General features: G+C 50.5%; 1 protein-coding gene and 1 long non-coding RNA gene across 9 annotated transcripts; one reads left to right on the top strand and one right to left on the bottom strand.

Annotated features, from left to right (window-relative positions):
* Positions 1–7: 7 nt before the first annotated feature.
* Positions 8–12902, bottom strand: LOC143821617 (uncharacterized). The gene is made up of 2 exons (XR_013225851.1): positions 12532–12902; positions 8–2397 (listed from the first exon to the last, which is right to left on the bottom strand). It is a non-coding gene; the product is annotated as an uncharacterized LOC143821617 (long non-coding RNA).
* POU2AF3 (POU class 2 homeobox associating factor 3) lies at positions 5002–16851 on the top strand. 8 transcript variants are annotated; one of them, XM_077305770.1, is made up of 5 exons: positions 5002–5103; positions 9789–9883; positions 12653–12707; positions 14296–14522; positions 15435–16851. In XM_077305770.1, the coding sequence occupies exons 1-5, from the start codon at positions 5097–5099 to the stop codon at positions 15789–15791; spliced, it is 741 nt and encodes a 246-aa protein (XP_077161885.1). In that variant the 5' UTR covers positions 5002–5096; the 3' UTR covers positions 15792–16851. The 8 variants fall into 8 exon arrangements, with proteins under 8 accessions (XP_077161885.1, XP_077161889.1, XP_077161886.1 ...); XM_077305774.1 differs by lacking the exon at positions 5002–5103 and adding an exon at positions 6354–6605 and having other exon boundaries at positions 14214–14522; XM_077305771.1 differs by lacking the exon at positions 5002–5103 and adding an exon at positions 7828–8648 and having other exon boundaries at positions 14214–14522.
* The last annotated feature ends 5156 nt before the right edge of the window (positions 16852–22007 follow it).

Below are 22007 nucleotides of genomic sequence, written 5' to 3'. Positions count from 1 at the left end.
CAAAAAATTAAAGTAACAAATCAAGTATTTATTATATGACGGTGCGCTGATGTAAAATTAAAAACATGAGGGGGCTGAATGTCAGGCCGCACAATTTCCACATTACATGTCCTACGAATCACATGAAACCGTGTTCAGTATATTTATATTTTTGGTAGCTATGTAGGTCTGCTGTGAAAGAGCAAGATTCAAGTCCAGCAGCACTTCCAAGACCAAGGAAATTTTCAGGGTAGCAACAGTCAAGACTCCCTTTATCAGATAAATCTATTGTAATAACGTGAATTATACTTTAATGCTTTGACTTCCGTTAGTATTATTATTATATACTTCATTCATACCTTGTCCTTTTACCCAATGGGGAGCCCAAGTGGCTTCCACTGTCCTCCTCTCCTCCATTTTACCCAACAACAACCCTGCAAGGTAGATAGGGCTAACTACGTAAAGTCACCTAGCAACTTTCCATGGCAGAGTCGAGCCACACTTGCACCTGCAGGCAGCAAAGCGGGATAGAAAGGGCTTGGATAAGCGAACACATGCACAGAGGATCAGCAGCCGAGTGCAACTCACTAGACCCACAGAACTAATCTCTTAAAAAACAAAGCAACCTGTCCAGGTTTGCTAAGGCATGAGCTGCAAAGAGGAGGATGCGGCAGCTGGGCCCCGAGGAGGAGACACGTTTTACTCAAACCAGAGACATGTCTAGCGCCAGAGCCCTGCGCCCCGACCCCTTCCCAGTAAAAATCTGATAAAAGCAGGCGGCAGATTCCAGAAGGGAATTCCAGTCATCCAGCACAACAGAAGGTCAGGTATTAGTTTTTTTTTTTAACAAGCTGCATCAACAGCTCTGCATTCACTACATGTAGACAGACTTTTTTGCAACTCAAATATCGAAGGCATATGGAGGGGAGCTTGCCACTAGGGCTGCCAACCTCCAGGCAGGGGCCACAGATCCTGGACTCTCTGGACTAGAGAGATCATTTCCCCTGGAGAAAACGGCTGCTTTGTAGGGTGGCTTCTGGGGCATTATTCGGCTGTGGAGGTCCTTCCCCATGCTCTCCTTTCCTAGGCTCCACCCCCTCCCCAAAAAACCTCCAGGTATTTCCCAGCCCAGAGTTGACAACCCTATTTGTTACTGGTCTGCTAACTCTTTAGGGCATACCTATTCCCAGGATCCTCATGGGTATGCTAATGCCCGCCTCACACAGTTGCCTCTGCATTTGCTGGTAACCCTCATGGCATCCCAGTCAGCTGAAAGAGAGCCTGTGTTGGCAGAGTTTAAATATGCAAGAGAGCACAGCACCAAGATGCTTTAAAGAATAAAAGAGTTATCTTTAGAAGAGAGAAACAACTTTGCCAGGAAAGAGGAAACACAGAATGCTAACTAGTTGCCTAGCTGTTTTTCATTCATTCTGTGTCGTCAAAAGGAGCAGGACATCTCCAAATGAGCCACAGGAGGAGATAATTTGAAAAGAATATCAAGAAGTTCCTGATCTAACTATGCTAAATACATATCTCCTCTGATGCCCCCTGCAGGATATTCCTCATATTCTGTTCAGTCATGCACATTCCAAGAGCCAGCAGGATGGATTTGCTAGCACATTGGTCCGGGACAGCAGTGGCCTGGGTCCAAACCCTCATTCTCTCCTTCTCTCTCAGATGACCTTGGGTGACCAGGCACGTTCTCAGCCTCACAGGACGGTTGTGAGATTGCAGCAGAAGACCCACAGACACCACCCTGATCTCCTTGGATCGGTGAGACAAAGCTGCGATAGACAGAAGTGTGCACCAGATTGCAATAGTTTAAGATTCAAACCCAAGGACTGGGGAATAGGCTTTTCAGAAATCACCTTTTGAGCTTGGATTATTATCAGGTCCCAAAAATCAACCCTTTCATTCCAGACAAGCCCTAGTCAAGCGCATCCATCTACTAGTTTTGATGGGATTTTCGTAGGGTGGTTAGAAATTGGACTCTGGAGCTATAAAAACAGACCGCAAAACCATTTCAGCCACCCTTCAGTTAAGGGAGTCCAGGGCTGGTTCAAGGCATTTCATCCCCCTAAACCAGGGGTGGGCAACTGTGACCCTCCAGATGTTTATGGACTACATTTCCCATGAACCCCTGCCAGCCAATGCTGCCTAAGGAAGTGGGGCCCCTGCCAGCCAAATGGGCTGCCTAAGGAGGTGGGGAGCTCCCCCTCACTGGTGGTCTTCAAGCAGGGGCTGGGTGGATCCTTCTCCTGGATGCTTGAGGCTGATCCTGCACTGAGCAGGAGGTGGGACTAGATGGCCTGGATGGCCCCTTCCCACTCTAGGATTCTACAGGTCTGCTACATTCTCCCCATTCATGAAACGTTTGTTTGCTGTAGAAGTCGCATCTTGTGATTTTCCCACCTTGTCCTGTTTGAATGGAGAATGGGAAAGAGAAAGAAGAAAGAGGCGTACGTTAAAAAGGATTGACACAAGTCCTGTGCAGCAGACGAGGGCTAAAAGGAGCTGCTGGTCCTCGCACTGCAAAGGGCAAAAGAGGGGTTTCCCAAAAAGCAAATCCCACTGATTTCTTTGGAGCTTACTCCAGCATAAATGCGTGCAGGCCTGGAGCCTCACAGTACTGTTAAAGAAGAACAAAGCCAAATTTTGAACAAAGTTTGAGTCCAGCAGCACCTTTAAGATCCATAAAGTTTAATTTTGGGTAGTCAATTCCCAAAATTAAAATCTGCGGACCTATAGGGTGCCCCTGGTCTTAAAATTTGTTCTGTTGCTTAAGGCCAACACAGCTCCCCCCCAAAAAAAATCCACAACCTGATTTTGTGTACTTCTGCTGTTCTTCCCTCTCAGTCTGTTTCCACCTTTAAGGGATTCTTGGGGTTAGAAGCTAGAACCTAAATTTGGGCACCTGAAATGTTAAAAACTTCCAGACCATGGAAGTCCCCAAACCCGTTCACATTTCCCTGTAATTCCACAGAGTTGGTTTCCTTTCCTTACCTCATCTCAGACCTTCCTAAATTAACTAGCATTTCATCTGGGTAGTTTTTGTCAAGGGAAGTGCTGCACTTTTCTTTCAATAATCTCTTTATAAAGGCAAGTCCCACTTTCTTGTGGAAACTCCCCCCCCCCCATTTCCCTCTTCCTGTCAGGTGTGGAACTTTTCTGGTTTGGATTGCACACACATCAGGGAGTTTTAAAAGCCAATGGAGAGGGGGGGTGGGGGTGGGGGTGGGGGTGGGAGAAGCAAGGTGACTCGATGGATTTCGTATTAGGAGAGCTTGGAAACAGGCCAAGTGCATTGTTCCTCTCACATAATTCAGCCGTTCAGGGGGGGGGGGAAACATTAAGCTAGGCTTTCGTTTCCCAAATCCACGAACTGGATTCCTGGTTTTCCTGGGTGGTGCGACGGAATTACTCGCAGGGCTTTAAGGCAGAGCCCGCTTCAGACTCTGCCAAGAGGAAAACAGCTTCAGGAACATGACAATTGCTCATCACACGGGCTACTGAGCATGTGCGGAGTGCTTTCACTTCTCTCCTGGGCACCCACATCCACCTTGGTGCACCTGAATAAGCCAGCACACAGCTCCTGTTGGGCAACTCGACATTCAGTTAAAAATTAACCCCCTGCTCCTGGATACAACCCATGTTAACCATGAAGTGCTTATTAGCAATGATCCGTTTCATAGTCCAAAAGAGGGGGGGGGTTTCCTGGCCACCCCCCCCCCCAGTTCACACTGTTCAGCACCCCCTTCCCTCCTGCCTTGGGGACAGAACCATTCTTCCTCTCTTTCCAAAATATTCATATGTGCATTTGGAGGAACAGGGGCAGAACCCTTAATTTGCCATCACCCCAAGAACAGAACTGGGGGAGGGTCCCTTCTATGGCTCAAAGAGTTTCTTTGAAGATAACTCTTCCAGAGAGAGTGTGCAGTTCGGAAGTAGAGGATGGCCACGGCTGTGAGAAGGGTGTCAAAGGATCCCGAAGGAGTGTTTTGAAGCATAGCTGGTGAGACCACTCCCTAACTCAAATCTATATTTGTTGAACATTTGTTAAAAAAAAAATGAACTGGAACAATGGCCAAATTATATTTGTGGTAGATGATTAACAGCACTGCTTGCATTCTGGCTGACCCAGTTATCTGCCGCAATCCCAGCGGGAAAGGGGGAAAAAACGAAAATACAGTATAAAATTTTGGAAATTTCACCCCGGGGTCAAATGATCCGACTCCATTCAGCGCTGTTGAAAGTGAACATGAAAATCCAGCTACTGCAACCCAGGCGGTTTTTCCAGAATGCGAAACCCAGCAGCTGCATAAAGGGGAGGGGGGAGAAATAAATATGCCCACACAAAGCAAAAGAAAAGGGGGAAATACCAGAGGGGAAGGAGGGCAGGAAGAGTCCACGGAAGTCAGACCAGGGCCCACCTGCGCCCGTGGCGTTCCTGGCAGGCCTCAGGGGCTCAGCTTGGCTATGCCACGCCCCCCGAGGGCCATTTTCGGCCCTCGAAATCTCAAATGTGGCCCCCAAAAGTCCCCACTGACCCCCCAAAGTCCCCTCTCCTGTTCCAGGGGCACCCCTGCTGCTGACAGCGGAGACAGGAGAAAAGTCAGAGTCTCTGCCCATCTCCCCAGTGAAAATACAGACCATCTTGCAGGGGATCTGCCCGATTTGCAGCCGAGAAGCTAAAAGGTGGAAGCCATCCCCCGGGCAGGGGTCCCCGCGAGGCAGCGAGGGCAAATCCTATTGCCTAAACCCCTCAGCTACAAGGGGATGTGGTCGGTTTCAATCAAAGGTAGTCCATTTTGTGGAGCCTTTGAATATTCAAATTGAAAGTATCGCGCAATCATTGATTGTCAAATCATTGGTTTCTAGAGGTTTTAAATACTTGGCTTGTGGGGAGAAAAATTCAAACTTATATCCGTAGGTATAAAACATTAATATTGTTTGCTTCCCACTCGAGAGCTGCCCAGAGGACTTGGATTTTTCTTTTAATGGTAAAATTCTTCTTTTCTTGTGTGTCCCACTCTTGCAGCCCTGGAGCCCAGCTGAAGGAGCCTCAGCCTCCACACCACTTCGCCTGAGTGTTCAAAGTTTCTCCTCTTTCCTGCAACATGTCAGGTAAACGGCATTTTTGGTCTTTATCTTCACCGAGATTTTTTTTTTTTTAAAGAGGGGTAGCGGTGGCAGATTAATTCTCTTCTATGTGATTTTGGAGATTTTTGTTTGCCTTGGAAGAGAAAAAGCAAAGGGGGGAAGAGGAAGGGAAGTCAGTGGTCTGGAGAACGAAAAGAGCCACAAAAGCCCTGGTGTGTGTGAGTGTGTGTGTGTGTGTGTGTTTTTTAATGCGTGCATGTTAAAAGCAGACGATGCAAACTCATATACATAAAATATATCCCCACCCAGCGCCATAACGCCAGGGCTGCGGGGAAGGCAGTTCCGCAGCACAACGGCTCTGGAATGCAGCTGAAGCCAACTCTGATTGTTAAAGCGATTCTTTAACATGTACATGCGCGCACACACACACAAACAATGCTAATCCTTAACCTGTTTTGCACATTTGCGCACAATTCACGGCGCCACATCGGGGGCTGCAGAGCTCCAACCCGAAAGCCGTCTCCCCCTCCGCACGCGGGTGCAATTTAAGACTCCAGAAACGTAACCTGGCAGGTGATTTGCTGTGGATTTTAATATTCAGGAGGACGATCACAGCCCGACTGTAGGGCTTAGGCAGAGCCTGGGACTCTCCCCATCCCCCCCCCCTTGGGGGCTCAGGAGCCCAAAGGAACTCCTGGGGCTTCCAGAGGGGGGTCCCCACAATCAAGCTCCCCTCTTGGAAAGGTGGTGGGGCTTCAAGGTCCCCCCCCCCTTCCCACCATAGGATGCAATCTGCTTTGTGTCCAGAGGTGGCACTGCCGTGCAAGGAAATACGGGGGGCTGCAAACGCCTCCCCCCCCCCCAAAAAACTGGGCAAAGACAGGGGGCTCTACTCAGACCCCCCCCCCCCCCATTATGTCCCCTCCCAACACTGAAAGCGCAGTCGCGGCGTCTGCGCATGGGTGGAATGGATGGCGGAGCCGTTTGATTGGACACCTCCGGCGAGCGGGCCAATGCAACGGGGTGTTCCTCGGGCATCTTTACGGGACGAGGCACGGTGCAATCCGGCGCAGGGTTATTCCCGTGTAAACGCATTCATTCCGACTCCGAATACGTTTGCATTGTGAATGAGGCGCGGGGAGGGGAAAGTGGGACGTGGGAGGTCCAAGCGGAGGTCTCTCCTGATCCTGCGCAGCAAATCCCGTCGGAGCGCAGCCACGCTTGCTCCGAAGCAGACGCCGGGCGAAAAGGAATGGGGGGGGGGGGGAGAATGCACCCCCCCGCCCCTGTTCGACGGAACGATTAATGATTAAGCCGGATTCAAGCCCTGTCGAAACTGTGCACGCCTACGCCCACCTTCTGCGCCGTTACTCGGAAATAGTCCCTTCGCGGCGCTTACTTCCAAGGAACGATGCAGAACGCGACGTGAACCCGGAGACTGCGCGTCTGGGAGGGGGGGAGGGCTGACTTCCTCGGATCGGGCGCACCTGGAGCGATCCCCCAACCGGGCAGCCGCCGCCGCCCCTGTGCGTGTCTCGGCCGGAGGAAGGGAGGGGGCTGACGGACGCCCCCCTCCCCAGGACGGCCTGGAGTGTCGCGGGGCTCCGGGGGGGGGGGGATCGGGGCCGGCGGCGGACGCGCGAGCTACTCACGGCGCTCTTCGCTCGCCGCGCTCCTCCCCGCCGCAGCTCTGCCTCCTCGCAGCCGGGCCTGGACGGCGCGTTCCCGGCTCGGCTTGCGGAGAGGCGCCGCTGTTGCGCTGATCCCGGGGGGCAGAGGGGGGGGGGGTTGTTGGGGAGAATGCACCGACCCCGAGACTCAGGATGCCCCCCGGCGCCCGAGACTCAGGATGCCCCCCGGCGGGAGGGCGCAGGAGTACTCCGCAGAGCCCGTCGGGGCTTTTGCAGGCATTAAACACCCGGTGTGCCTGGGTCGCTCGTGTGGACCGGGGCAAAGTCTCTGGTGGCCCAAGCCGGGGGCGCCCCCTACTCTACTGGCCCGTTTGGAAAACTGGGTGCTGTTCTGGCCCCCGCCCCCACCCCAAAATGCCCCGAGACGGCCCCGAGAGGAGAGTCGGAGCCCCTTCCCCCGACGGAAGGCCGAAGGGTCCGTGACTTCTCCGCTGACAAGGGAGCCGCCCAAGGGGCCACATGGCCGGGGTTGAAAATTACGCCCAGCGTGGAGATAGGCTGGACGGCTGGGGAGTGGAGATTTTGGGGATAGATCAGGGAGCGGTCGGGATTTGGGGCGGGGAGGGACCTCAGTGGGGTACAGAGTTGAGTCCACCCTCCAAAGCAGCCATTTCCTTCCGGGGAAGGGATCTCTTTAGTCTGGAGATATAATTCCAGGGGATCCCCAGGTCCCACCTGGAGGCTGGCATCCCCAAGTGGAGTTGCCTAAGAGAATTTTCCCCTCCTCTCCCCAATAAAGTCGGTGGGCAGTATGTTCAGGACAGACCAAAGGAAAGACTGAAGAATTCCCAGCCAGAGGATGTTGTGAGGTCCACAGGAAACAGAACAGCATTCAAAGTGGATGAGAGAGATTTAAGGAGGATCAGTCTGTCAGTGGCTACTAGCCATGGTGACTCCATATTCAGAAACAAAACAGGGGGAGTCAAACTGCGGCCCTCCAGATGTCCATGGACTACAATTCCCAGGAGCCCCTGCCAGCGAACGCTGTCAGGGGGCTCCTGGGAATTGTAGTCCATGGACATCTGGAGGGCCGCAGTTTGACTACCCCTGCAAGCCTTTGGATTCCAGAGCCAGGAGGCAACATCAGGAGAAAGTCTCTCAACCTCTATGCCCTGTAGTTGGTCCTCCAGAAGAACTGGTGTGAGGCAGGATGAAGGAGCTGGACCATCGGACCAATCCCACAAGGCTCTTCTCTCCTGGGCCACCCCCTTCTGAGACCAGGAGAAGATGCCTTTGTGGTCCATCAACCTCCTTTTGGTGCTGCCCTAAGCCACTGCTTGGTGACATGCTCTGGAGGGGTAGAAGCAAAGCTTAGGGCAGGGTTGGCCAAACAGAGGCTCTCCAGGTGCCCATGGACCACAATTGGAATGGACATCTGGAGAGCCAGTTCAACCAACCCTAGTTAGGAGCTACCAAATATCATAGGCCTCTGGGAAAGTAACACTTCTTGCACACTTAACATGGCGTTTATGATCAAAAGAGGTGGAGTGAAGGCCCTTGTGTGCATCCAGTTTAAGATGCTCATGACCTGCCCCCCATGCTCCCCCTGTGTCACAATGCAGAACTGTGGCAGGAGCCTCACAATGACCCTGTGAGGTGGGTGAGATGGGGGGTATAACTGGCCCCAAACTCAACCAGTTAGCTAGGGGGCAGACTGGGGAGGGACCGTGGCTCAGTAATAGAGCATCAAGCTGGTGTGCCAAAGGTCCCACGTTCAAATTCCAACTAAAAGGAGGGGATGTGAAAGACCTCTGCCCAACGCTCTGGAGAGCCACTGCTGGTCAGAATTGAGGAGACGGCCCTCGACCATCTAAGCACCTGATTGCTCCCTCTGTGGGTCTGACTGCAGACTTTCCAAAGTGGAGTCCAGGCCTTTAAGTATGACCATGCTGGGTACTTCCATCTGTTATGAATGATTAATTTAGAAGGTTGGGGGAGTTTGATCTCAGGGGGTTCTGCAACCCTGGAACTCTCCTGGAATTGTACAAGCCAGGAGGTCTTCAGAAGACTTCTGTAAAACTGACTTGTTTTTCTACCGTAGATCTCTGACTCTAGGACCTGAATGCTAAACTAAGTTTAGAGCAGACTCCTGTCCAGATATGCTGATTCACACACGGGTCATGTAATAGGCATTGTGCAGACTTTTTAGGCACAAGAAGCATCCTATGCAGGAGGTGCCTCATCAGCATTCTTGACAACAGTCCTGTCATGTAGGCTGGTAGGTTTGCCCTGTATGTTAAGGCCTGGCAGAGTCATGGCTGATTGGGACTAGGGGTATCACAACCCACTTCAGCGGATGTGCTTAGCTGCTGTTCTGCTGGAACCGGTGCCAAATGGCCGGGGTGATTTGGGGTTCAGAGTCTGCAAAAAGAGACGGTGGCTGTTTCACTGTGGTGTGAAGGAACCGATCGCCAACAGCAGCGGAAGGAAACGGGAACGGCTTGTTTGAGTGTTGGTGGCCACAAAACAAATTGCGCTAGGTCCAAGCACGCGTCCATTAATGCCGTGTTCCAGAAAGGCACAACATTCCAGAGCACCCAAAACAGCATTCCAAACTGCTCCTGAACCGAGGAAAGGGTCCCTTCAACATCATACTAAACATTTCACCTGATTAGTGTGTAAAACCTCAGAGAGAGCTCAAAGCGCTCTACACAGTGAGTGTGTGGCCAGAAATTCCTCCAAGAGCAATACTGAAATTGCTGATAAAATCTTTCCTTCCCACAATCTATACCATGGGTAGTCAAACTGCGGCCCTCCAGATGTCCATGGACTACAATTCCCAGGAGCCCCTGCCAGCGCTGGCAGGGGCTCCTGGGAATTGTAGTCCATGGACATCTGGAGGGCCGCAGTTTGACTACCCCTGATCTATACGGTGCTCCCTTGAGGAACAGAGCAAGATCCCAAGTCCAGGAGCGCTTTAAAGACCAACAAGTTTTCCCGGGTCGAAACTCTGCTTTTGAGAGTCGAAACTCTGCTTCCTCATTCACCGTGCTTTCTCTTTTAATTCCGCCCATCCAGGAAAACCAAAAGTCTATCAAGGTGTCCGTGTCAAAATCACCGTGAAAGAACTTCTGCAGCAGAGGAGAGCCAAACAGGCAGTGGCCGAGGAAGCTGTAAGCACCTTCCCTTTTCTGGGTGGGGCTGGGGTTGGGGGGAGCCGTGCCTGGCATTTTCTCATCATGCATTAATGGTTGAGCATCTTCTTTTGGTGAAAGGAGTGAGACACGCCTGTCCCTTGGATCTTCCTCATGGGAAGGCCTGTAGCTGTAGACCAGATGAGATAAGCAGCTCAGCTGGCTGTTGGCATTAGGGACTGCACAGTTGAATTTTTCACCACACCCCATCCCCAAGAAAAAAAAAATTAAAAGGCAGTCAAGAAATTCTTCCATGTAGAAAATTAACTTGCCAGGGAGAGAAGGCAGTGAGCTCAAACTCTCCCCCCCCCCCCTCCGCTTCCTGTTCAGCCCCCAGCCTGGGCGTGATTGAAAGTGCCACAAGACAGCATGATTCAGCCACCGTCATGTGCATTCCCAGATAAAGGAGTTCGATTTGGGCTCTGTGCTTGCTATTTCTGTGCCACTTGCCACTTCCCAAGCAGCAGGAAGCAAAAAGACAGGAATGTTGTGATCCAGGCTAATTCACTGGTGCCTCCCTTCTAGACATCCAGGGTCACAGCAGGTTCCCCCGAGTTCTGTCAGGTGCTGTGACTTGGCTTGAGTCTTGGACATTCTGCTTTTTCACTAGAAATCACATGGTCTTAAATTTGCAATGCAAGACCATGCTGGTGTAGCGACCTTCTGAGTTACACAGAATCCTTCAGGCGCCGCCACCTCCATTAGATATTTAAAAGACAGTGCAAAGAACAAAATAAACCCCATGCCACCCCTGACCCATCTCTGCGTTCTTTTTCTCTGTGTGGACAAAACTGTTTCATGGACAGCCAGCAGTTCAAGCCAGCAGGAATTAACACTTTATTCAGGGCACGGGACTTGGAAATGCATTTAGCAACAGGCACTTGGTGAGGCTACCTGATTCCGCCCCATGATGGCGGCTTCGTTTCATTCCCCCCCCCCCACAAGATTCACTTCTGTTTCCTCCATAACTACTCCGGGTGTGAATTCCTGCCTCCCCCCAACCAGTTCCTGCTTTGGAGCGTGGCCGTTTTTGCAGCGTGGAAAGAAGGTCAACATTCACTTTAATACGGACACTCTAACTTTAGATAAAGACTGCAGTAATTCACCCATGTCCTAGAACAGGACTGGGCAAACTGGGGCCCCTCCAGATGTCCATGGACTACAGTTCCCATGAGCCCCTGCCAGCATTTGCCAGGAGGGCCACCGTTTGCCCACCCCTGTCCTAGAAAGTGCTAGATCGTCCCTTTGCTTTTGGTTGCTTCGGAGCCTGTCGTAATCGACCTGGGAATGGGAACCCTGCTTGCGGTGGTGGGGAGAGGGACATTCTGCTGTTGTGCTAGTAGCAAAAGTCTAGCAGGAGTGTCCCGGAGTGTGCATTTGTAGTGTTCCCCAACTCCAGGCTGGGAAATCCCACGAGATTTGGGGGTGGAGCCTAAGGAAGGCAGGTTATAGGGAGGGGAAAGAGCTCAGTAGGGTATAAAGCCATAGGACCCCCCCCCCCCCCACTCTCCAAAGCAGAACGGTATTTTGTAACTTAGCAATTTCAGGATATCTTCAGGCACTACCTGGAGGTTGGCAACCTGAACGTGGGTATCATTTTACCATCCGTTCTCTGCTAGTGCTGCTATCGGACAGGGTTTGCATTCCCTCTGTGATGGGTCAGTGCTAAGTTTACATTAGTTGTGGGGTTGCCAGGTCCCCCCCCCCACCACCTGCAGAGGATGGGGGAGGAGGGGAGGACTGCCAGCTCTGGGTTGGTGAACACCTAGAGATTCGGGACGGAGCCTGGACAGGCCAGGGACCTCGGTGGGGTACAGTGCCACAGAGTCTACCCTCCCAGGGAACTGCTCTCTGTAGCCTGGAGACGAGTTCTAATTCTGGGGGATCTCCAGGTCCCGCCTGGAGGATGGCATCTCTCATTAGTTGCCATTGGAAAACACAGAAGAGCCAGTCTTAAAACACAGACTCGCTATTCGAAGATGACTTGGGCTTGCTAAATGTAGGGGAAAGACTCACTTGGCTAGGAGTCCCCGGTGCCTGGGCCCTCCCTTGGCTGATCTCATAGCCTCGGGCTCCCTGGAGGTGTCTCCGCTGATTTGTCAAGGAGCAACTTTTGCACTTGCGTTGAACTTCTTTTTTAACAACCTTTTCGGTTCGCCGTCGGAGGCGGCAGCTGGAACTCGGATCCCGGGCGGATCGCCTCCCGCACAAAGACAGCTGCTCAAATACTTGCCCCGGAGGACCGGCTGGAGCGCCGGCAGAAGAGGGCTGTAAATTCCAGAGGAAGCAGTCTGCAAACAAAGCCTGCCGGGTGGCCCTTGACCTTCCTCTTAACTTTGCGATTTCCTGCTCTCTGGGTGGCTTTATAGTCCCTTCTGCAGAAGTTTGCCCGGCCCTCCTGTCTCGTGGCAAACCGCAGACACGCAATGGGGGAGACTGAAGTGGTGTCAGCCGTTTCACAGCCAGACACCTTAGGAGCACCCTGTTTCTCGAGGAGAGCCCCAGGCGCCCACGGTGCGGAGCCAGATCACAGCCCCCGCAGCCGGCTTTCTCTTTCCCAAAGCCCTGAGTGCTGCCCTCGCCTACTGTGCATTCTGGTTTTGCAGGGAGAGAAATCCTGGACTTACCTGCACTGTGATAAGAAAGTGGATGGAGTGGGGAGGGGGGGAGGAAAAGAGTAGGACATCCACATGGAGAAACACACCCAGCTTGGCTTGGCTTTTGACGTCCCCCCTCCTCTGTTCTCAGGTTTCCAGCGATGGCAGGGACCAGACCACGGAGGCGTTCTCCCCTCCCTGTCCAGGTGGGTACAAAAAGCCTACCCCCCCCACCCCACCCCGTCACTTGCCCCACTTTGTATCAGACTTTCTCAGGCCCCATCTGGAATCTTGCCTTGAAGTCAGCCACATGCATTTCATTAGAGCCTTGGCCAATCAGAACCTTGAAAAGGGTTTGCTAAATGGCTAAATGCAGATGACCGAAAGGGGGGGACGGGGTAGGGAGGAAAGTACAAAGGCAATTTTTCTTATTTTTGCTTCTCTAGTTTGATTTGCTGCTTGTCTTTTTGGCTGTTGTTGTCCCTACGGGCAGCAGGCAGACCACCCTCCCTCTCGCTTCCCCGGTCTTGCCAGAATGGATCCAGGAGATCTGGTGATCTGGCCAGCTCCTTTACACCGGTCTGAGTTTGCTGTTTTCCCATCTCCCTTTTTCTCTCTCTGTAAATCATCTTGGATTTCACAGGTCCTTCCTCTGGTATGCCAGATCATCCAAACTCTGTCAAGGGTTAAGAGGCTGGAATTTGGGATTTTTAGCTTGATAGATTCTGGCTGCTAAATTAACAAGGCATTTTAAAAAATCCTTCTGGTCGGGTTATTTGCAGGTGTATATTCAAGACAAGGAAATACCTAAATATTCAGGAACTGAATTTGCTTATGTTAATATAGAAATATGAGACATTCAAAGGCTTCTTTTCTGGCTTGTAAAAAAATGTATTTTTTCCCCAGGTAGAAACCTTTTTAAAAAAAACCACAACAGCATTTGCTTGCATCTTACAGAGGCATGCAAATAAAATGTAATTTTACACACAAGAGAAATTCCATACAGTCAAAATAAAAAAAAGGAATGTTGTAGTATCACAAAGATTGTCCGATATATTCTGGCATAAGCTTTTGCTTTTACAGCCAAACTTTTATTTTTCCAAGAAGAAAAATAGTTCACAGGGGATGTGGAAAAATGGAAGAAGGGTGAGAACTCCCGAGAAGACAAAAATGTCATTAATATTATTTATTTATTGTATGGCCGAGTTACACACAGGAAGCATATAATAAAGCATCTAACCAAAAGAGTCAAAGAAAATGTTTATTTTATTTTCCTCACCACGGGGGGCGGAGGAGAGAAAATTGAGGGCCCACAAGAAACTATTACATTTTGCCCAAAATGGGGTGGATGGGAATAAAATGTTTTAAAAGTATTTTTTAAAGTATTTTAAATTTTTATAGTATTTTAATGTTATATTTTAAATAAGTTTTAATATGGATGTTATTATGGTGGGGAAGGCCCACGGAGGCAAAAGTACTTCAAGCCTACAAGTAGTGCAATTTTCTGGGGCCACCTTCAGCAACTAACGTGATGGCAAAATAGCTTACGTTGCATTTCTCTGTGTTCCGTGTATGAGGGAAGGTCAGGGCTTGACTTGGACTTCCACAGCTTTAAAATCTTCCTCAAAAATGGGAACCTGAGGTGATAAGATAGCAAACAGCATGCTGGGAAAAACCTGATATGCTGCATTTCTGCCTGTTTGACATTCCAGGGCCACTCTGGGCCAACCACGTCATGTAGCAGTCCTGGTCACCCATGTCTTGTCCCCTCCCTCCACCTCCTCCTCCTCCTAGCACCTTATGTAGACTCGGTCTCTTCGTCGTCGTCTGGTTGTGTGCAGCCATGGCAGTTCCAGAGTTGCGTTTCCTGTGAGGAGATCCCCAGCTACCTGGAGCAGCTTGTCGACTCCTGTCTTCATACGGAAATGCCGCTGGAGACGTCTGTTGGGGCTACCCAAGACGATTTGTCCCGTTTTCCTGATAGTTTTCCCGCAGGCCCTGCCTGCCTCAACCAAAGCCTGGTAATTTGAGATTCTCTCTTTTCTCATCTAGATTTTATTGGTTTGTCGGAGTGGCAGATAATCTGCTTGGCAGGCAGACCTCTGACCTAAGACCCTGGAGAGCGGCTGCCTGTCTGAGTAGACAAGACTGACCTTGAGGGATGGACCAAGGAAGTTTCACATGTATGTTCATCTATTCACTGGAACTGTGGCTCAGTGGCAGAGTATCTGCTTGGCATGCAGAAGGTCCAAGGTTCAGATCCCAGCATCTCCAGTTAAGAGGATGGAGTATTCAGTGATGTGAAAGCCCCCTCTCTGCTGAGACCATGAAGAGCTGCTGCCTAGTTGGACAATACTGATCTTTTGGATCAAGGGCCTAATTCAGTACGAGGCAGCTTTGTGTGTTCATGTGTGTTCCACACACTCCACCACAGCACAGCATCTTGTGGCTTGCAATCACCATGATTTGAACAAAGCTGGGAGTCCAGTGGCACCTTTAAGACCAACCAAGTTTATTCAGGATATAAGCTCTTGTGGGCACGCACGTATCTGCTCATGAACGCTTACACCTTGAATAAAACTTGGATGGTCCGAAAGCTGTCCTGGGCTCCCGGCTTCGCTCTGCTTCGGAATTTTTTAAAATTTGTTCTGCTTTGGAAATTTTTAAACGGAGGCTGGAGAGCCATCTGACGGAGAGGCTGATTCTGTGAAGGCACAAAGGGGTGGCAGGTGACAGGGGATGAGCGAGAGGGTTAGAATCATAGAGCTGGAAGAAATTTCCTGGGTCATCTAGGCCACCCCCCTGCACTAGGATTCTAGGTTCCTAGGATTCCATGCTGCTTCAGAGCAACATGGTGACCCACCTGACTCAATCACTTTTGCTGTGTCTAATGAGATGCCGTGTCTCTCTCCTTCCTCTCTGTCGTACTTCAGGGTCATGGATCTCTGGATTCGTCAGGTCCCTCCGGCTCCTGCGATTACAGCCCCTCCCCGCCTCAGCTGCATGCGTTCACTCCACTCAGTTACACTCCTTCTCCTTGCCCGGATGCCCACAGCTGCATGTTCCCATCGTCGGGGGGAAGTCCCCCCACGCAGCCCCCCCACGCCCAGTACCACCCTGCCTCGTCCGCATGCTGCTGCACATCATGTGGCTCCCAGCACTTAGACGCTTTCAGAGTCCCTGAATATTTCCCCTACCCCAGCACAGACTGCCGCGGCTATGCGCCTCCCGTCTCTGTGGCTGACGATTTCTCCTGGATGGATAGAACCTGGGACATTTGCTACAGTTAATGGTATATGTCGGGCCATGGAACCACATTGATGGTGGCTGACCACTTTGTGTCTGAAATACAAAGTAGGTAGAATGGTATTTGCTATTCAGCCAGATGATGTCGAAGGATGCAAGCTTCCTAGCTCCACAGAGTTCCTCTTCAGGCAGAATGAAAAATCGCCAGCATTTGAAGCCTGTATAGACTGGCCTGCTTCAGAGGGTTACAATGTTGGTCTGCAGTAGAGCAAGAGAATAGTGAAATTCAAGTCCAGTAGCACTTTAAAGATCAACAAGATTTTGGAGAGTGTGAGTTTCTGAGAGTCAAAGGTCCCTTTGCCTTGGGACCTTTGACTTGGGTCTCTAAGATGCTACTAGATGTGAATCTTTTCTGCCAAAGATCAAAATTCTGCATCAGGAAGCCAAAAAAACCTCTTCCCATCCCACTTCCTCCCTCCCGCCCTCCTTCCTTGCATTTTCTCATACTGTCTTCTGTTTCTGGTTATTCTGGAGAGGGGCAAAGAAATCTGAAGAGTCTTCTTCAGCAACCTGGCCAACTTCCACGATCTTACTAAGTACTTTGCAACATCCCTTTTTGACCCTACAGTGCGGGAACATTTAAAATTAAAGCACCCTACAATTTCTAGCTGTTATCTGTGTTCAATAGCACATTTCCCCGTGTTTCTAGAGACGCATGGGAATAGCGGTCTGCACATAGCCTGCATATCAAGCAGACTGGTGATTTGCACGTTTTGAGTCATTTGCGGCTGACGCATCTGTAGCCGGAGATGTTTCTGGTCTGCTTTTCTTTCCGCTGAATGCAGAATTCTGTGGACTCAAAAGCTTGCATGCCCACAGGAGATAGTTGGTCTACGTGATATCTCCAGGCTTGAGTTCCGATCAAACCATCTGCAAACTCTCACTACCTGTCCTGGGCCTATTTCCATTGGTGTTTCCCCCCCCCCCCTGTAGGGTTCATGTAAGGGCTCTGATACCTTTTAGCCACACCGCAGTCTTGTTGTTGTTTTCATCCATTCTGCCACTTTCTTTGTTGTAAGATTCCATTAAACAGACTTTGACCCATTTACTGTGGATATGTCTGCTTTTTCTCTCTCACACAGTGCTGGTAATGTCTGTCTGTGACTCAGCTGGGTCTATTTCTGGTAAATTGCAGAGTGTCCAATTTTGTCCTGCTTTAAGGCTCATCTTTAAGCCTCTCTCGTTTGCGTGAGAAGCAAGGCTTACGTCTGGAGACTGGAGCCATGAACAGACAGATCTTTCTACAAAGCTGGGGGAACACACCATGCTTGCAGTGAGGCCTAGCTCTGATGAGTCCCCACTCAAAGGTCCAGTTTTGGGCTATGCAGGTCAGGTATTCTAGCATCGCATACTGACAAAACAGTGGCTCAAAGCAGAAACTGCCCTAGTAAATAAGGGACAGCATGCATTCCTTCTTTCATGCTCACCTTGGATCCTTAACATGCACTGCTTGTAGACTCTTTTAAGCAGACATATGAAACAATTCTAGTCCAGGTTATTTGCTTGCAAAGCATCGGCCCTTTTCTTCCTCCCCTTCCCCCTCGTCCTCTCGATCAAAGGGCAGGAATTGACACCCATTTCATTGCCTCCTTTTGCACCTTTTGGTGTGGGTGGCCAGGGCATGCACATCGTCCCCTGTGGTTTGACCTGCTGCTGCTGCTGCTACGTGAGGCATGTGGAAAAGGTGAGCGCATGGCAAGCCGCCGTCTGCTTCCTCTCACTCGAGACACACAGATTTCCTGCCGAATGGCTCCATATTGTCTCTGGCTCAGGCTGGCAGCATCTCTCTGGAGCCCCGAGCAGAGAAAGAGCCTTCCTAACACTTCCCACACCGGATCTGGTCCACAAGCAGCAGAACTTTGTACCAAACAGCTCCACCTTGAGTTTTAGTGAGAAAAGCAGAATATAAATAATGTGAACTGTTGAACTGCTTTTAGAGAGAAGGTTTTCCTAACTCTGTGGCCCCTACGCAGGAGTGGCCAAACTGTGGCTCTCCAGATGTCCATGGACTACAATGACCATGAGCCCCTGCCAGCATGCTTGGAATGGTTTCTTCCCCGGCTGGCAGGGCCTCTTGGTAATTGCAGCCCAAGGACCTCCTGAGGGCCACAGTTTGGCCACCGCTGCCCTGGAGCTATAGGATGAGCTTCCTGGAGAAGTGGCGTTTCGAAGATTCTGGAAAGCTGATCTTCATCAGCCGCTTTGACCAGAAAGGAGGGTAAAAAATATTTTAAATAAATAAACCATGATAAATAAACCATGATAACATAGATGACATATTTTCAAGGATAATGTCTGTTTGCTTAACATGAATAATTTGGGCAACCGTCAATATGTTGGGATGTGTTTCATTCCTCCTTATTAAAGAGTTAAGTTTTCAGTATTAAAGAGCCAGTGTTGTGTCAGGGTTAAGAACAGCGGCCGCTAATCTGGCAGCCCCACCAGCCTCACAGGATGTCTGTTGTGGGGAGAGGAACGGAATTTGATGTATGCCGCTTGGAGACTTAGTCGGGTAGAGAAAAACAGGGTACAAAAAAACCTACTCATTTATTAACAAAAGGCAAAGCTGCTCTTCAAATCTGCCCTCGTTGCAGTCAGTAGTTTCTGTCCGTATCAGTTCACTTAAGAGCTCTTGGCTAGCTGGAAACCCTTTTGGTTCTAATATAAGAAGACCGGAATTCTGCCCATAGGTGATTTCCTTGCATGTGTGTTTTCAGGGTAAGAGATTAACAGAGGTGGTTTGCTATCGCCCCACACTGTGTAGCAACCTCAGTCTTCCTCTGGGGTCTCTCACCCAAATATTAACCAGAGGCAACGCTACTTAGCTTCAGAATCCCATAGAGGTAGAAGAGAACCCAAAGGGCCATCCAGTCCAGCCCCCCCATCTTCTCAGGACTCACAAACCACACACTCCAGACAGGTGCTCATGCAATCTCCTCTTCAAAACTTCCAACGAAGGAGATTCCACCACCTTCCAAGGCAGCACATCCCCCCCACTTTTCACTACCCCAAGGAGCCCCAGATGAGCACCAGATCTGACAAGTCCAGGCTGGTCTGGCGCATCCCAGGCAGGGCTCTTCCTTGCGCTCCTCGAAAACTGTGACTGCAAGCCATGCCTTGTCTTCAAGGGCTGCGCCTTCAGTCTTATCACCCTCCAAGTTAAATTCCTTGGTTTTGTAGATTGCAGGCTCCAGAGCAATGGGTAAATATTTGTAAGGGTCATTGGTTAAAAGCGGTCCGTTTTGATTAGTGGTGGCACATACTGGGGGACCAAATGCACATGCGCACACAGGCACACACATTCCCCTGGCATACATTCTTCTGCAAAGGAGAAGGGAAGCAGGTTGGAGTATCCAGTGGCTCACTTGTTGCTAGGGATGCCAGTCCCCAGGTAGGAACTGGAGACCCCCCTGTTTTACAGTTCAACTCCAGGAGATCCCCAAGAGAAAATGGCTGCGTTGGAGAGTGGGCTCCACAGCATTCTACTCCACCGGAGCCCCTCCCTGCCAAGAGAAGGACCTGTCCAGCCGCTGCCTGAAACCCACCAGTGAGGGGGAGCCCCCCACCTCCTTAGGCTGCCCATTCCACTGCTGAATCACTCTGACTGTGAAAAATTGTTTCCTGATATCTAGCTGCTACTGTTCTACTTGCACCCCTTTAAACCCATTACTGCAGGTCCTACCCTCTGCTGCCAACAGGAACCTTTCTCTACCCTCCTCCGAGTGACAATATTTCAGATTCTTCAAGACAGACATCCTGTTCACTCTCAACCCCCTCTTCTCCTGGCTGAACATTCCCAAGTCCCTCCGCCTTTCCTCATAGGGCTTGGTCTCCATACCCTGGATCATCCTCCTCGTTCTCTTCTGCACCCTCTCCATTTTGTCCACCTCCTTTTTGAAGTGAAGCCTCCAGAACTGCACACAGGACTCCAGGTGGGGTCAGACCAATGCGGTATACGGCAGGACTAGGACCTCTTGTGATTTTGATTTGATGCCTCTGTTGATACAGCCCAAGACGGCATTCACCTTCTTTCCTGCCACATCCCCCGGTCTGCTCATAGTTAGCTTACAGTCCACAGGTACCCCAAGATCATGTTCACACACCCTGCTGCCCAGAAGTATACCTCCCATCCAGTATGCACACTTCTCATTTTTGTGGCCCAGGTGTAGAACCACACTTGACATTGTTCTGGGACTTGAATTCTAAAAGACATCTGATGCAGGGAGAGAGAGGAAGAGCAAGAGAGAACATGCAAGCAAGTCATGCCCCTCCTGTATGGCACAATGCTTCTGTGTTGCTCTTTCACATCCTGTGCATGCAAGCATCAAAGCTTTGACAACGCAGCTCTCCTCCCCTGTGCGCTGCTGGGGGATGGGGAGATGCAGGAAGACTTAAACTAGAGTCGGCTGCATTAAAGCGGGAATGAATGAAACAGGGAATGAACATACCTGTTCATCTTGCCAGACGCGGGAAGGGAGCACCTCATGCCTCCGTTGGAAGGAGTTTTGCCCTGAAACCTGCACGATCAGACCGTCAAAAAGTGGTATGATTTGCATCTGCCCAAGAGAGCCTTGCCCACAAAATTTGCTACCAGCGTCTCTCTGCTCTCTGGGCGATAAACCTCATTTGCCAAAGGGGGGAGGCAGCAGCTTGTGGAAGCAAGAGGCAGCAGGACTGGGGAGCCCCTTCTAGAAACTCTTTATTGCTTTCTCCCTACGCAGGGCACTTTGCAGAGGGAGCCAGGAAAAGCCTCTCCTTGCCCAAGCAGCTTGCAGGCTAAATATGGCCGGAGGATGGGGCGGGGGAACTGATACAGGCACATTTAAGATCATTTCAGAGGATCAGCAGTAAAAGTTAGATTTGCATCCAGTAGCCCCTTAGAAACCAACAGGAGTTTCGGGGTAGTAGCTTTCAAGAGTCAGCGTTTCCGTTGGCTGCAGAGGAAAGGATGCACAGTAATGGGTTTAAACTACAAGTACAACGATATAGGCTAGATATCAGGAAAAAAAATGTTCACAGTCAGAGTAGTTCAGCAGTGGAATAGGCTGCCTAAGGAGGTGGTGAGCTCCCCCTCACTGGAAGTCTTCAAGCAAAGGTTGGATACACACTTTTCTTGGATGCTTTAGGATGTTCTGGGCTGATCCTGCGTTGAGCAGGGGGTTGGACTAGATGGCCTCTATGGCCCCTTCCAACTCTATGATTCTATGATTCTATACCCTGAAACTCCACTTGGTCTCTAACGTGCTTCTTAGAGTTTCTTAGAGTCTGTGTGATGTCGTGTTTAAGAGTGGCAGGCTCCCTCCCTTCCCCAAATTCTGCTCCCAAAATCTCCAGTTTTTTCCCAGCTGGAGCTGGCAACCCTAACCGAGCCTTCTGGTTCGAGACTGAAGAACTCAACGCAGCAGATGGTTTCCCTGTCCACAGGCTTTGCATGAAAAATGGCCGAATCCTATTTGATCCACTCTCCCGTGCACCCAAACAAAGAGCAATTTGTCTCCGGCTGCCAGTTTATGCCAAAAGCCTAAAATATTGCTGGGTGGGGGGAGCAGGATAAAATCTGAAGTGCTTTTCCTCGTTCTCTTGGTTGCCCTCAAGTCTTGCCGAATTGCACGTGGCTCTTGGACTGCGGACAGGAAACAAAGGCAGGTGATTTGCAAGGCAGCCTTGAGAAGCGTTTGAAAGGGGCTTCCGTTCTTTAAAGGGATCATCGTCTTTTGCAAGGTGCTTTCTGGGTCATTGCATCACAGGCCGATGTTTGGGGCCCGGTCACTTGAATGTGCCTTCTGTTTACTTTGAGGTGGCCTCTGCCATTTTGCCCTTCCTTTGGGAACAGGATGGCCTCCCCACCACTTCTCCTTAGAGGGGGTCGCATTAATGGGGCAAGCTGTATCGGAACGGGGGGTGTGCATACGTGTGTGTGTGTCTTCTCCACCCCCCAGTCTTTATTGCAAAACATTTGTCACGTGGGCGAACACACGATGCTGCCCCATGCCAGTTCAGACCCTCCGTCTGTCCAGCCATTTTGAGCTCAGCTCCTCCACTGGACTGTTTTTTACACTGCAAAAGAAATTCCGTCTAAACACCCGGAAGAAGTTCCAGACAGTTTCTCAGTGGAACGGGCTTCCTCGGGAGGTGGTGGGTTCTCCATCTGTGGAGATTTTTAAGCAGAGGCTGGAGAGCCATCTGACGGAGAGGCTGAT

The sequence above is a fragment of the Paroedura picta genome, chromosome 12 (assembly GCF_049243985.1).
Source record: "Paroedura picta isolate Pp20150507F chromosome 12, Ppicta_v3.0, whole genome shotgun sequence".
In the NCBI taxonomy this organism is placed as follows: Eukaryota; Metazoa; Chordata; class Lepidosauria; order Squamata; family Gekkonidae; genus Paroedura; species Paroedura picta.
The sequence above is the reverse complement of the archived record's forward strand: the minus strand, read 5'-3'. Positions and strand labels throughout refer to the sequence as shown.

Coding starts and splice junctions, on each gene's coding strand:
- POU2AF3 (XM_077305769.1), top strand. Junction 9,884..12,652: donor AGGCAGTGGCCGAGGAAGCT/GTAAGCACCTTC, acceptor CTCTGTTCTCAG/GTTTCCAGCGATGGCAGGGA. Junction 14,523..15,434: donor CCTGCCTCAACCAAAGCCTG/GTAATTTGAGAT, acceptor GTCGTACTTCAG/GGTCATGGATCTCTGGATTC.